The sequence below is a fragment of the Ranitomeya imitator genome, chromosome 5 (genome assembly GCF_032444005.1).
Source record: "Ranitomeya imitator isolate aRanImi1 chromosome 5, aRanImi1.pri, whole genome shotgun sequence".
Classification (NCBI taxonomy): Eukaryota; Metazoa; Chordata; class Amphibia; order Anura; family Dendrobatidae; genus Ranitomeya; species Ranitomeya imitator.
The window spans coordinates 625,573,502-625,590,076 of NC_091286.1; the positions used below are offsets into that span (position 1 = coordinate 625,573,502).

The 16,575-nt window shown below is 45.7% G+C and overlaps 1 protein-coding gene across 1 annotated transcript in view; it reads right to left on the minus strand.

The window, feature by feature from the left end:
• Positions 1-215: 215 nt before the first annotated feature.
• Positions 216-16,575, minus strand: part of NOL10 (nucleolar protein 10) — a 50,243-nt gene continuing 33,883 nt past the window's right edge. Inside the window, exons 20-21 of the mRNA XM_069728093.1 lie at positions 3,909-4,011; positions 216-535 (exon numbers count right to left, since the gene is read on the minus strand). Of these exons, the coding sequence (XP_069584194.1) occupies positions 419-535; positions 3,909-4,011 (220 nt within the window). The 3' untranslated portion in view covers positions 216-418. The remainder of the gene's footprint in view (positions 536-3,908; positions 4,012-16,575) is intronic.

Below are 16,575 nucleotides of genomic sequence, written 5' to 3' on the forward strand. Positions count from 1 at the left end.
GCTTCAGTCGGCCATGTGCCAAAGGTGGAACCGATCAGCAGATTAACTCCTGTATTCTCCACAGCACGTCTACAAAAAGATTTTAGGCTTAGTCTGCAGAAAATATTGTTCATATTTAGGTTCAGTGTTACATAACGGGAACAGAGTATAGGCCATAAATATGCTAATGGGCTGCTATCAGCTAGCAATATTAATAAATGCACCTACTACTAGAATTAAATACAAAATAAAATGAAGCTTTATTTATAAGCGTTTATATCAAACAGCGCTTCATCTATGGTGTCCAGTCCCTCCGGCCGTCCATCCGCCTCGTATGGCCGGTGACGTGTCTGAAATTCCCACCCACATCATAGCTCTTCATTATAGAGTTCGGGCGGCTCTCTAATGGTCAGTGATCAGAAGATCTCAAAGTCTCAGATTAAAATGGCCTCCCCCTGGCGGGTTTGCTCTTCAAGTGTCCTGCAGAGCGCCGCAGCTTCTTCCGCTCCTCTCTGTGTTGTTTCTCAGCTTCTTGTCTCTTCTTTTGTTGTTCGGACTGTAGGGGGGGAAAAAAAAAAAATCAGAATACAGAAAACACACAAAAAATGGAGCCATTGCCCATAGCAACCAGATCCTAGATGAATGTCTCATAAATTAGTTGCTATGGGGATTTATTAAAAGCAATGCAAGTGAAAAAGTGCAGTGGTTACCTTATATGATTAGTCGCTATTGGGCAGTTACCTTCACCTAGAAAAGCTACAATCTGGTTGCTATGGGCAACTACTCCATTTTTTTTTTTACTAGTTTCCATAAATCTGTCTTTGTTGCCCATAGCAACCAATCACAGCACAGCTTCAATCTTGTACTCTGCTCTAGAAAAATGAAAGCTGTACTCTGATTGGTTGCTATGGGCAACAGTTTTAGGACCTATCAATCAACAGATTATGGTACAAACAATACAAATCGATCCATTATCGACCCTAATAACGGCTCTATAATGGGGGCGGGCTCACTAATAATATGTAGTCATTAAAGCTTTGTGTTGGGGAGACAAAAGGACACATCTGTCCGGTCTTCTGATCCGATACACGGGCTCTCCTATACATCCCCTCATATCAGATCTCACAAGGTGCCGACAGCTGGAAGACAGTTTCCTTATATATTCCACGCCATGTTTGGTGGTGATCTTATGTCGGTGGTGGACATGAAGCAGCTGTCACAGTTCTCATAATCGCATAGCAAACAAAAATCCTCTCCAAACACTTGTTAGCCCAAATTGCACACAATTTTCCTCTTCGAGGCATTTATATTGAGTTGTAAAATCCATAAATCATAATCATAAATAAGCATCTAAGGAGGTATTAAAAATGGTGTAAGTGTAGATATTAGCGTGCACAAAATGGTTCACTCTACATATATCCCTCCTCTCCACTGGGCATCTCATGCGGGCAGATACTAGAGAGTTGTTTTTCTCTAGTTTGTCCCGACTCCTCAGCTGGGTGCGTCAGCCTCCCATCCCCCATCTCCATGGGGTGAGCCAGACCCCTGTACCCCACCGGGGGTGCCATTCCCCCCTCACATCTCCATAGAGGGTGCCAGTCGAGCCCTCACATCTCCATAGAGGGTGCCAGTCCCCCCCCTCACATCTCAATAAAGGGTGCCAGTCCCCCCCCTCACATCTCAATAAAGGGTGCCAGTCCCCCCCCTCACATCTCAAAAAAGGGTGCCAGTCCCCCCCCTCACATCTCCATAGAGGGTGCCAGTCCCCCCCTCACATCTCCATAGAGGGTGCCAGTCCCCCCCTCACATCTCCATAGAGGGTGCCAGTCCCCCCCTCACATCTCCATCGAGGGTGCCAGCCCCCCATCTCCATCGGGGGTGCCAGTCCCCCCCCCTCACATCTCCATAGAGGGTGCCACTCCCCCCTCCCATCTCCATAGAGGGTGCCACTCCCCCCTCCCATCTCCATAGAGGGTGCCACTCCCCCTTCCCATTGAGGGTGCCAGTCCCCCATCTCCACTGGATGTGCTAGTCCCTTACTTTACCATTGGGAAGGCCAGTTCACCGCCCCCATATCTCCATTGGGTGCCTCAGGCCCCCCTCCCCTATTCGATGTGTCTGCCCAACCACAATTGATTGTGTGTCACCCCCCCATCCCTCCCCCCCGGGATCAACATTGGCTTTCGCCCCTGTACCACCATTGGGAGGTTCTTGTCCCCCCACATGTTTTTCTCTTAGCCAAGTAGAAAGCCAGCCAGTATCACAATGTCCTTCTAAAGCAGGGGTGGGGAACCTCAGGCCCCAGGGCCATTTACGGCCCTCGATGACCTTTTATCAGGCCCCCGGGCAGATTCTCAGGGACCGCATTCTTGGGCAGGGAGGTGTATTTTGATTACAACTAGCTCATTAATTTCTTCTTGCTCTCTTAGCACACACATGCAGTGTTCACTACTGAACACTGAAGGGCATGCAATGAAAGATTACGTCCTGACACCAGTGCCAGAGTCAGGATGTACTTTGTGGATGGAGTTTGTACGGCCCCCGAAGGATGGTACAAATATCCAAATGGCCCTTGGCAGAAAAAAAAGATTCCTCACCCCTGTTCTAAAGCATACGATGTGGAGGGATCGAGACCCTAATTGGACACCCATAAGACCCTTTTAGATCTGTACAGAGATCTACCTCCTAGGACAGCTTTATAAGGCTGCTCACATGTGTAATGACAGCGGCTGACTTATTCGATATTGGTCGCTAAGGTTTACACTACTGTTTTTGTCTCAATATTCTAATTCTATGAGAAATCTCTCCCCACCCCCTAGAGTTATTTTTTACCACTTGTCCCCCAGATACTCAACAGGGGACAAAAACTGAACTCGAAACACAAGACTAGCATTGACTTGGCTGGCACGCCGACTGATGAACCATGGTGGTCTCTTGTCCTGCCAGCTATAATAAGCTCGAGGCTGTTGCCTGATCGGATTCCCTGCGAGCTAAATATAAGTCCTACAAAGCTTAGTCAGAGAGACGTGTCACCGGAGATCGGAGATGATGACTGAATCGCTGCTCTGATCATCGGAGTCGTCCTCAGTCATCCCCCTCACACAGGAGCATCATCAGCTTGATGGGAATTGCAGAATATTTTACCAGGCGATTCCAGTGGAGGAAACCTTTAACCACTACAGGTTACAAATTTTGATAGTATGGCATGGTCCAAAACATAAAACCTATTGAGTCCTGGACCATCGGAAGTTCCAGACATTGGCCAAAAATAACAGCTTACTGTATATCCTAAGACCAGTGGTTGGCTACTGGCCACTAGGACCCCTCCGATCCTGAAACAGGGCTCCAGAGAATATTTATAAAAGTGCGCTTTGCTATTAGATTGCTTTTCTTTATTAAATCAGAAAACTTCACTGCATCAATACCATTAAAATCATTTTTTCTTAAAATGCTATGATTTGTGCATACAGATTTACCAGACCTGGTCCAGTGGCCAGGTAATTAATCTTTGGCTGCCAGTTGGCAGTCTTCTGAGCCATGACGTACATGCCGGCATCGCTGGTTCTTCTTTTGATTAACCGGCCTGATGCAACATCTTGGGACGGCTCACTAGGCTGGCCGCTCAAAAGAAGATCTGCAGTAGGTAGGTGGTGGTTCTCAGGACTCGTGTCAATCAAAAGAAGATCTGCAGAAGGTAGGTGGTGGTTCTCAGGACTCGTGCCAATCAAAAGAAGATCTGCAGAAGGTAGGTGGTGGTTCTCAGGACACGTGTCTGGCAGCCACAGATGACCGATAGGGCTGCTGGAACGAATCCTGCGAACTGATTTGCACCATCTCTAGCTATGATTCATTCATAATTCCCCAAAAAAACCAAAAACATAGAACATTTCTCAGATTTCTTCTGTCCCGCCCAAACACCCATTTCTTACCTTTTTCAGCTGGAACGTTAACCTTTTGCTGCCCACGGCGGTGTCCGACACATTGAGCGTTCCCAGCTGCTCTTCCACCTTCAGCCGGTCTTCAAGCGTTTTCCTTAAATGACAAAGCAAGAGTTGAAGCAGAATGTACTTGTCCAACTAGGTTTGTCCAGGAGAAGAACAACATGGCCCCTTTCTCCTTCCCAGAAACAGTGTCATTAACCATGGCCTGTGTCATTTGTTGCAAACCTACCAAGATGGCTAAAATCACCTCCTCGGGAAACCATAAAGGAGAGGAGCAGCTGCACTGGGTTTGTATAAAACCTGCCTCTTTCGTGGTCCTGTTCTCAGGATTGTTCTGGCAGAACTGGGACGGTTTACACCATTGCATGCGATACTAACATAACCACTTGCAGGAGAACAATTTGTTTTTGCACTCATATTAGGGATCCAGGAGTCATGAGAACAGGAACCTGCGCACCAAAGGTTTTCACACCACACTTTCCATATACACAGGCATGTTTGAGATCAGTGTCACTGTGTGAAGGGATTGGTGGTGTACCTCCAAAAGAACAGCTGCATGCATGAACCTAAAGGATTCTCCAGAGCTTTCAGAGGCGGACAAGTTTCCTAGTCAAGGAGTGCGAGCTTGGGAACTGTACAGCTTGCAAGATCCGGCCTCAGTGCCTCCCATGCTGCAGACGCAAAGCTCACAGGGTAGCATAGGGCACATCTCGGACCAGTAGCGGGCCAATGCCGCAGTCTTAAAGAGCACATCATTCCCCGGCAAGCAGAGGAGCGGTGAGCTCCGGAAGAAAGAGGATTGGACAAACTCCTTTAATGCGAGCCACCATATGCAGACATCGAGCCAACAAGGGATGATGGGAGATTTCAGCACTGAAGCTTGCAGAATAGAGACCTCGTTTATGGCGTATAGTACAGACTGGTAAGGCCCATTAACGGAAGGCTGTAGATTATATGCAAGTGAATGGGCACGTGTTCCAACCGGCAGACAAAAACGGAGTACAACTCACCTTATAATTCGTGATGAGCGAGCATGCTCAGATAAGGCGTTACCCATGCTCAGGTGCTAACCGAGTGTCACCGGCGCGCGTTCGAATATGTTAGCTGTGTCTATCAAACAGGCCATCCCTGCATGTGTTGTGGCCGTCAAATAGAGATATGCAGCGCAAGGAGTCGAGCATAATATTAGAGCACGCTGAAGACACTGTTAGCACTGGAGCATGCTCACATAACACTTTATTCCATCACTACTTATAATACTCCCCCGAGATTGTGGGAAAATAATCCCCTCTGTTCCCTCATTAGAGGACAGGGAGAACCATGAAATCATTTATTTAACCTTAACTCGTGCAACCGGACTTGCAAGGCAATAACTGGGAGCAAGAATGAGCCGCTCTACACCTACGACACACTGGCACCGCATTACTTCATGGGATGGGCATTTTATAAGACAGTGCCGCCTGCAGATCAGACCGGAGAGGGAAGCCTTATGCAATTATGCAATGTTACAGCTATTTCCCTAATGAGGAGGCGTCACTGCACAACATTACAATTCAGATGTAGGTCACGCTGCAATTAGCGAAAAATACAATCAGACATGTCGGGAAATGATACAATGAGAACATGGCAAAACAATCCATGACCCTGCCGTGCCAAGGTCATTCTATGACGTAACCTAGAATATTACTGCTGTAGTACAAGGATGGGGCTAAATAAGGGATTTAAAAAAATGAAAAAATTAAAAACAACAAAAAAAACAAAACCTTGGATGTGAAATTTGAGATTCTCCCATGATTAAAATACCATCTCCTATGAATACAATGGGTAATAAGTGTCTGAATTTTTTTTAGAGAGTTGAACAAACATTTACTTCACTGTGGTCCAGCAGCCAAGTTGGCAACCAAAGCTCTGCGGACCTCCTACCTGTCGACGTCCCCTACAACTTATGTGAGTAGTTGGTCCAATGCAATATCATGCACAACAATGACGTAGTACCGGGTCTACAAATCGGGGGATGTCGGCAGGTAGAAGGTGGTTCGCGGTGAGCTGGTCAGCGGCCACAGACTACCAATGTAGCCACTGGACCAGGGTCCTGCCAATCTTCTTCATCATCTATAGATGCCACTGACCATGAGCATTGTGGTGGTTAACACAGTGACATATCCAGGGGGGGCAGCCGAGTCATGTGCCCCGGGTGCAGCCGACAGGGGGGCGCCAGCGAGCGGCGGTCCAAGGAGGCTCCTCGTTGAATCATATCCAGGGGTCGGCAGGGGAGGGGGAGCGGGGGCTGTCTAATTATACTCACCTGCTCCTGGCGTGGTCCCTGCAGGTCCCTGGCTCCCCAGCTTCTTCCTGTACTGAGCGGTCACAAGGTACCGCTCATTACAGTAATGAATATGCGGCTCCACCTCTATGGGTCTATGGGAGGTGAAGCCGCATATTCATTACTGTAATGAGTGGTAACGGTGACCGCTCAGTACAGGGAGAAGCTGCGGTGCCGGGAAAGCAGGGACTGCACCGCGCCAGGAGCAGGTGAGTATAACGGAGAGGGGAGCGCAGCGCGATATTCACCTGCTCCCCGTTCCGGGCGCCGCGCTGTCTTCATTTTCAGCGTCTTCTGCAGTGACGCTGAGGTCAGAGGGCGCGGTGACGTGGTTAGTGCGCGCCCTCTGCCTGAAAGTCAGTGCAGGAGACGCTGAAGACGGAGCGGCGGCTGGAACGAGGAGCAGGTGAATATTGAAAGTGCCGGGGCCTGAGCGACGGAGAGGTGAGTATGTGATTTTTTTTTTTTTTTAATGGCAGCAACAGCAAATGGGGCAAGTGTCTGTATGGAGCATCTATGGGGCAATAACGTTTGTGTAGCACTGTATGGGGCAAGTGTCTGAATAGAGCATCTTATGGAGCCATAATGTTTGTGCAGCACTATATGGGGCAAGTGTCTGTATGGAGCATCTATGGGGCCATAACGTTGTGCAGCACTATATGGGGCAAGTGTCTGTATGGATCATCTTATGGAGCCATAATGTTTGTGCAGCACTACAGGTCCTTAAAAAATTAGCATATAGTGTTAAATTTCATTATTTACCATAATGTAATGATTACAATTAAACTTTCATATATTATATATTCATTATCCACCAACTGAAATTTGTCAGGTCTTTTATTGTTTTAATACTGATGATTTTGGCATACAACTCCTGATAACCCAAAAAACCTGTCTCAATAAATTAGCATATCAAGAAAAGGTTCTCTAAACGACCTATTACCCTAATCTTCTGAATCAACTAATTAACTCTAAACACATGCAAAAGATACCTGAGGCTTTTATAAACTCCCTGCCTGGTTCATTACTCAAAACCCCCCATCATGGGTAAGACTAGCGACCTGACAGATGTCAAGAAGGCCATCATTGACACCCTCAAGCAAGAGGGTAAGACCCAGAAAGAAATTTCTCAACAAATAGGCTGTTCCCAGAGTGCTGTATCAAGGCACCTCAATGGTAAGTCTGTTGGAAGGAAACAATGTGGCAGAAAACGCTGTACAACGAGAAGAGGAGACCGGACCCTGAGGAAGATTGTGGAGAAGGACCGATTCCAGACCTTGGGGAACCTGAGGAAGCAGTGGACTGAGTCTGGTGTGGAAACATCCAGAGCCACCGTGCACAGGCGTGTGCAGGAAATGGGCTACAGGTGCCGCATTCCCCAGGTAAAGCCACTTTTGAGCTACAGAGAAGCAGCACTGGACTGTTGCTAAGTGGTCCCAAGTACTTTTTTCTGATGAAAGCAAATTTTGCATGTCATTCGGAAATCAAGGTGGCAGAGTCTGGAGGAAGACTGGGGAGAAGGAAATGCCAAAATGCCTGAAGTCCAGTGTCAAGTACCCACAGTCAGTGATGGTGTGGGGTGCCATGTCAGCTGCTGGTGTTGGTCCACTGTGTTTCATCAAGGGCAGGGTCAATGCAGCTAGCTATCAGGAGATTTTGGAGCACTTCATGCTTCCATCGGCTGAAATGCTTTATGGAGATGAAGATTTCATTTTTCAGCACGACCTGGCACCTGCTCACAGTGCCAAAACCACTGGTAAATGGTTTACTGACCATGGTATTACTGTGCTCAATTGGCCTGCCAACTCTCCTGACCTGAACCCCATAGAGAATCTGTGGGATATTGTGAAGAGAAAGTTGAGAGACGCAAGACCCAACACTCTGGATGAGCTTAAGGCCACTATTGAAGCATCCTGGGCCTCCATAACATCTCAGCAGTGTCACAGGCTGATTGCCTCCATGCCACGCCGCATTGAAGCAGTCATTTCTGCCAAAGGATTCCCGACCAAGTATTGAGTGCATAACTGAACATTATTATTTGTTGTTTTTTTTGTTTGTTATTAAAAAACACTTTTATTTGATTGGATGGGTGAAATATGCTAATTTATTGAGACAGGTTTTTTGGGTTATCAGGAGTTGTATGCCAAAATCATCAGTATTAAAACAATAAAAGACCTGACAAATTTCAGTTGGTGGATAATGAATCTATAATATATGAAAGTTTAATTGTAATCATTACATTATGGTAAATAATGAAATTTAACACTATATGCTAATTTTTTGAGAAGGACCTGTATATGGGGCAAGTGTCTGTATGGAGCATCTTATGGGGCCATAACGTTTGTGCAGCACTATATGGGGCAAATGTGTCTATGGAGCATCTTATGGGGCCATAATCTACGTTTCTGCAGCACTATATGGCGCAAATATCTTTATGGAGCATCTTATGGGGCCATAATCAACGTTTCTGCAGAACTATATTGGGCAAATGTGTCTATGGAGGATCTTAAGGGGCCATGATTAACCTTTATGCAGGATTATATGGAGCTCCTGATTCAATATGGATATTCAAAAACACTTACGGTAACCTAATGATGTCTCAATTAACTTTACTTTTATTGGTATCTATTTTAACATTATGGGGATTTAGGAATATACCTTGGCTTGGTCATACAGTTTCAATAGAGTTAAGGTTCAAATTGGGGAGGTTTTTTGGGGGGTGGGGGGGGGGGAGGCGCCAAAGTGATCCTTTGCCCCGGGTGCAGGAAAGGCTAGATACACCTCTGGGCTAACATTAGGGTCCACTGCTCTATTCAATGTCTCTAGTATGGTCCACAGACTGAGTGAAGTGGTGGCCATCCATGTGCTGTACAGCTCCATTTATACAATGCAACACCATTCTCATTGCCAAAAATGATACATGTCCTCACAAATCCACCACCCCCTGGATCACTGCTGGTCCGTGATACCTGGCCTGACCTCGACACATCGGAAATACCTTCACAGACAAGCCCTAGCTGCCTCCATGATCTTCCTCAGCCAGACTGGACATTTCAGACCATTCTGCAATGTGTTGAGGATGAGGATAAGTAATCACAAGAGATCGGAACAAGGGATTCTTATCAACTGGAAAAATACCTTAAAGGAACCATTAAAGTTTAGAAGACAAGCCATTTTCACCTGCTGCATGTAGTTAGTTGGTCTGAAGACATCATGTAGACAGCAGGGCGTTCGGACATTTTAAAGAATTTGGTTCATCGGGAGAGGAAAAAAAAATAATTTAACGAGTTTGTAAAATGACTGGCGGGGGCGTGGGTGGGGGAGGCTTGTTAGATCGTTGTTTCTGAAAGTCTTCAATTGTGTTGGGGTCAAGAAAGGATTAGTCATTGAGGTTGCGTGAAACAAGCCGATAAGCAGTGTGCTGGCATCTGTTCACATTACGACCCTGCCCAGCTACACGCAAGCACAAAAGACTGTAATAAGTGTTCAACAGGGCCGGGCAACTACAGGAACCGGCTAAAAAAAAAAAATCCCTGGTGCGAGAGCTTGCTTGAGGAGGGCTTATAAATCAAAGCGACCCTCTTCCAGACACTAGGTAAAGTTTACATAGGTGCAATTCTACCCAGCTATATTCTACCACTTTTTGCACCACTCCTGTACATGGGATGTGTCTGGAAATGCGGCTCAGGTAGACGAGAGCTCTGGTTGTCCTCCCATCTCCCGAAATTCCAGTAGATAGAAGAGACAACAGTCATTGGTAGTAAAGGGATAATAATCAGCGTTCTCAGGTTCGGAGTGGTGAATTTCCTGATGGAGTTCTGTGTTAAGCTTTTTTTCGATTATGTATGAACTTGGGGTTTGTTTTTCTGGTGTCTAAATAACTGGAACATGCAAGATAATTCTGTATCTGCACTTTCTAAGAGCAATCCTCTCCTCTTCCAAGACAATCTGACTGATTAGGCGTTCTGCCATTGTGCCCTGAGCTCGGATTTTCCTGGTAAATCCCTGTACAAACATCTCCTGTGCGCGCCTGCAAGCTGACTATGGCAGGAGATCAGTTGCTGGCGCAGGCTCTCAGACTGAGGTCCTCCTCCTTTGGCCAATGCTTCCATATTCTGGACAACCTTTTTCAGAGTGCACAGAAGCCTCAGATCAAGAGGAGATTATATGAAAGGGAATCGAGTGGTTGAAAGCCTGCTGAAACTATATGTGCACGCAGAAATTTAAAGACAAGTCCAGCAATACCTTCATATGGCCCCTCCTACATTACTGAGAAATCGGTGTTTGAGTTGACATGCAGCTTAAGAGCTAGGGTAGATCGGAAGCCTCCATCACTCCAGCTCAATTCCACGCTAAGCATTGCAGCCTTCTGCTTGGCTGACAGCATCTATCATATATAACAGAGGAGCAGCCTTTCAAGCAGGAAAAGAAGGCACTGGGCGTGAAATAGCGTTGGAGTGACAGAGGCTTCAGATCTACCATAGCACTCCAGCCTCATTTGCATATCAACTGAAACGCTGATTTCTCAGTAATGGAGGAGCGGCCATGTAAAGGTATTGCTGGACTTGTCTTTAAATTGCTACATGCACATATACATAGTTTGTCAGCAGGATTTCAACCCCTCGATTCCCTTTCATATAATCTCCTCGTGATTTCTCAGTAATGGAGTAACGGACTGGTCATTTATATGTATTGCTGGAGTTGTGTTTGATAGAGTTATAAGCACATACATCTAGATTGGGCTATTAAATCCTGCTGACAGATTCCCTTTAAAGCACAATATTTTGTATATCTTTGACAATTACTGATTTTGCAAGGACATTCTGATAGATGGGACCAAGAATATAAATGGTGGCTGCACATGAGCAGCTTTCTCCATTAACTTCCATGGGCAGCACAGTGGCTCAGTGTAGCACCAAGGGGTCCATGGTTCAAATCCCACCAAGGACATCTGTAAGACGTTTGTATGTTCTCCTCCGGTTTCCTTTGGGTTCTCAGATATCCTCCCACAATCCTAAGACATATGGAAAGTTAGTTTGCGAGACCTGATGGGGACAGTGAGGAAGTCGGTAGAGCACGGTGGAAAATTAATGGTGCTATATGGAATGTGTAAAATAAATACATTAAAAAAGTAATTATCTTCTATGGGAGTTCCGAAAAATCAGGTCAGATCAGCGCAGATGACCAATTTGCATCTGAAACTGCGGTTTTCACCATGAATATTAAATGATTGGATGCGGCACAAATGAGTGCAGATCGGAGGATGGGGTTAATCCTTCAGATTTCCCAGCGGGTACTGCTGTCTGGCCTGCAGGCCTCGTGCTGTGCCCCCCTATTGTCCGCGTCTGCTTTATGCAATCTCATTGTTTTCCGCTCTCAATCATTTATGAAATGCTCTCTTGTCCTCATGAATTCCCGTTCAGACGATGTCCGCTCTCCTCCACATCACTCGGACATTATTTACAACCGGAGAAGAGACAACGAGGCGCTGAGCAGGAGCCGTCCTCACACGTTTATTTCAGGGCCGGTCATTATTTTACTGTACGGGAACAACTGCAGCAGAAGTTCACAAGATGCTGCCTGGAAAGTTTATGGACGCCTTGGGGGCAAATCTTACATAACGCCGGTGTTTTTGACCATAAATCATTTTATTTTTTTTAAATAGAGTTTCAGAATTTTTTTTTTTTTAGATCAATTGTCCTCTATGTATTACTGCACATACTGGGCTGCAGAATAAGTCACTAATGAATCAGTCAGTGAGCTCATCTGATGGAAGAGTCTGTAATCATTATCTATCGTCTCCCGAACCATCAAAACGCAGTCTGGAGGAGCTCACTGACTGATTCACTAGTAACTCAGTCTGGAGTCTGCTGCATAAAGAGATGCGTAGAGGCTGTAGAAATCAACCAGTCTAAAATTTTACAACATAGTTTTAGCCCCCCCAAAACCCCCATTCATTGGAAAGAAAGATGGCGCTGCAGAAGGACCTGTACTTGTTGGCTTCTTAATTGTTTTGCTGCTTCTTTCTAGAGAGCCGAGCACAGGTCCAGTTCAGGCTCCTACAAAGGCCTGCGCTGTCCAGTCATCAACAATGTGCTGAAATGTGCGATTGTCTGCAGTGGTCAGGTAATTAGTAGAACGTATCATCAGATCTTTCTCTTATGATGCACTGACCGCTGCAACCAATCAAGGTTTTAGTGGTCCTGTTGATAATCAGGTGATGAACACATCGCTTCCAAAACTGTGGCAGGCTTCCCGAGCAGCCTGTGCTACATTGACCGGTGTGACAAAAAAAAAAAAAAAAAAAAAACATTTTAACATCGGACAAGGATGCATTGAATTTACGGTGACATTAAAAATTATTAAAGAGGTATTCCCATCTCCAAGATCCTATTCCAATATGTAGCAGGTGTAATAATAACATTAGCAAATACCTTCAATTAGAAATGTAGTATAGTTCTTCTGATTCACTATGTCACTTACCCCCTATGCAGGGCATTGCAGTAGCTTAGGCATCCATGGTTATGACCACTCATACAGTGACAGTTGTTAGTGGTTGTAACCATGGATACCTAAGCTAATGCTATACTATTCACATGGGGTAAGCGACATAGCTAATCAGAAGAACTATACTACATTTCTAATTGGGAGTTATTTGCTGATATTATTACACCTACCATATATTTGGATAGGATCTTTGGTGTTCGGAATGCCCCGTTAACCTCTTAGTGACCACCAATACGTCTTTTTACTGACCTGCGATATAAAAAGACTAACATCCCCCGATGGGTGACAATCCTGTAGCTTTCAGCTGTACACGATAGCTGACCGCTTACTGCATCAGTGTTGCCAATGAACACGTTCATTTAACCCTTTTAATGCTGTTGTCAAAAGTGACTACAGCATTTAGATGGTTAACAGAGTGTGGGGGTTCCCGCTGTAACCCCATCAAAGTTCGAAAATTGCTATTTTTTTTTTTTTTTTTTACTTTTTGACAAATTTCTGATATTTTTATGAATAAAGGCAAAACATATCGACCTAAATTTACCATGATCATAAAGTACAATGTGCCATGAAAAAACGGTCTGAAAATCACTGGGATATGTTGAAGCGTTCCAGAGTTATTACCATATAAAATTGACACTGGTCAGATTTAAAAAAAAAAAAATTGGCTCCGTCACTAAGGGGTTAAGATCTTGGGACTTCTCACCGACCTGTAATAAGTGTATGATGCCTTATTTTCACCTGCACGTACAAGTAGATATTAATCAAGGCATTTACAGGACAAAGACGTTTTACGCTTGAGTTCTGATTTTCTGAGACGACTTCTATTTTTTTTGCCAAGAATTATTACGGTGGTAAAAACTTTAAAAGGCAGAAGAAAAGCATCGAAATTAAAAATCAGGGTCAGGACGTTCCGACGCCAGGAAAATAAAAGGAAAGAGGACGATGTGGAAAATGCAGCCGTCACACACAGATGATAAACCTCAGAGGCCTCGGGCTGTGGATCGCACGGCTCCACCGGGGACCGATCCTCCAGGACGAGTACAGACAAATGGAAAACCTGCAGCTTACTGAATTTTTATGCCATTTTTTCAATGGCATCTCTTCATTTTTTTTTTTTACATTTGTTTTGCAGTGCACACAAAAGCCTGTAGAGAAAAAAAACACCTAAAAACGCCATCAGTTCAGCATAATAGTCCTACGCACAGCGCCACCTTCGTAGGCAGGTCGTGTCGGGTTTTGTCACTCAGCCCCAATGATGCTAATCAGCAACACTAATCAGTACTGACTCCCCAAAAAGCTTTTTTTTGGGTCAAAGAGTTGCATATTTTTTGTCGACTGTCATGATTACTAAAAACAATTTTTTTTTTCCGAGTTTTAGATATTTTAGGTTCCAGCTGCTTTCGGACAACGTGTACGGAAAGTGGCCTGCAAATACACGATCATTTATGGTCGGCAAAAGGTACAAAAAAGACAAAACTCTCAATCTAGTAGAGGAAAAATTGTGTAAAAAGGAGGAAAAAAAAAAAGCTAGACAAAAGAAGAGTTACATCTAAAGATGCGCCAAATCTATCGAATATCTTGCCTTTCTATGATAAATTTGGCAAAAAATAATAAAAGTGATGGGGTAACTGATAGGAGTCAGTGGGCCCATCGTCCGCTCTGCTGATGAAGGTCTCAGTGGGAATTTAAGAGACGTTTCCACTGTGTTGCAGCCATATTTTTTCATCCCCGTTACGGCTGCAATTCTCAAGGCCCTAACTTTCCGCACCATACGTGGCCACGGCGTTGTTAGTTTGGATCGCCAGAACTGCCGTCGGCTGGATGTAATGAAGACGAGAGAACGAAGCTGCGGAGCAGTCATAGGGATAAGGTCGTAGTCTCTGGCAGCGACCTGTAACTTCTACCTCTCCACACCCACATCACGGGTCAGTGACGGCATCTAGTGCTGACATCTAGGATACCAAGCCCATCACGTGATCGGAAGGTGGAACACATTGTTACCCAGCGACTCATACAAAGTGCGTCATGGGATTGTGCGAAAGTGCGATAACGATGTAATCCCCACTGATAAGATATCCGCAACAGGAAACATTCAGCTCCGTACTGTCAGGAAAATATAAGACATCTCATCTGAGGTTTCCTCAGTAGATTGGCCCTCATTCCTCCTCCTCTGGGAGTCATTTTCGCTGCGTGGAGCAGGTCTCTAGAACCCAACAGTCACAGTTTTCAGAACACCCCACAGTATTCTGTATCGGACTGTGATACAACTGCAAACAGCAGGAGCCCCCCCCCCACTGTACTGTATCTGGCTGTGATATAACTGTAGGCAGCAGGAGCCTCCCCCCACTGTCCTGTATCTGGCTGTTATACAACTGGAGGCAGCAGGAGCCTCCCCACACTGTACTGTATCTGGCTGTGATACAACTGGAGGCAGCAGGAGCCTCCACGCACTGTCCTGTATCTGGCTGTTATACAACTGGAGGCAGCAGGAGCCTCCCCCCACTGTCCTGTATCTGGCTGTGATATAACTGTAGGCAGCAGGAGCCTCCCCACACTGTACTGTATCTGGCTGTGATATAACTGTAGGCAGCAGGAGCCTCCCCACACTGTACTGTATCTGGCTGTGATACAACTGGAGGCAGCAGGAGCCTCCCCCCACACTGTACTGTATCTGGCTGTGATATAACTGTAGGCAGCAGGAGCCTCCCCCACTGTACTGTATCTGGCTGTGATACAACTGGAGGCAGTAGGAGCCTCCCCCACTGTACTGTATCTGGCTGTGATACAACTGGAGGCAGCAGGAGCCTCCCCACACTGTCCTGTATCTGGCCGTTATACAACTATAGGCAGCAGGAGCCTCCCCCACTGTCCTGTATCTGGCTGTGATACAACTGGAGGCAGCAGGAGCCTCCCCCCACACTGTACTGTATCTGGCTGTGATATAACTGTAGGCAGCAGGAGCCTCCCCACACTGTCCTGTATCTGGCTGTGATACAACTGGAGGCAGCAGGAGCCTCTCCCCACTGTCCTATATGCAGCAAGACAAAGATGGTCAATGGCATCACTCCATATCACCTATTTTTTGCCCGCAGGGTTAGATCATCTGTAAAGTAAACTGAGCTCTACTTATCCTTCCTGGGTCGAGTGCCATTACTCCACTGCTGCTCCAGTATCTGTTGATCAACTGCAGTGGTGACAAGCACAAGTTACTGAGCTCCATGATTGGCTGCAGCGCCCTTGACGTGATGTTACCACTGCTGCAGATCTTGGGGCAATGGCAGAGAAACAGCGTTGGACCTGGGAAGGGCATATAAAGCTCAGTTTGCCATTTTATACATGCGACCCTTGAATTCCCATGTGAAGTAATTCAGGAACATCCTTTTTTTGGCCTGTGCATTGTGCCATTTCTCATGGCAGTACTGATCCCCTTGAGAAGTCTCAGGGTACGTAGCAGCACTCCCTATTAACAAGGGAAATGGTGATGCCCAGTCGTCAATATCGGTTTACATTTCCTGGAGGAATAAAGAAGTAACCAGACAAAGCAGTTCTAAGAAAAGATGTTTCGGCATAGCCATTTTATGAGAGAAGATGACAAAAAAAATTAGGTTAAATAGTAATTACTTCTGACCATATTTAAAAGGGGGACACCAAGTGAATACAGTATCCCCATCAATATCACTTGGGGTCAGTGATACTCGTCCCATAGAGAATGAATGGCGTGGAGGGGCACATGGTTGTCCTGCACTCCTCTTCAGAGGCCCAGATTTCGGGATTGTGAGGGGTGCCAGTGATCCTAAACTTATCTCTAATCCTGTCAATAGGTTA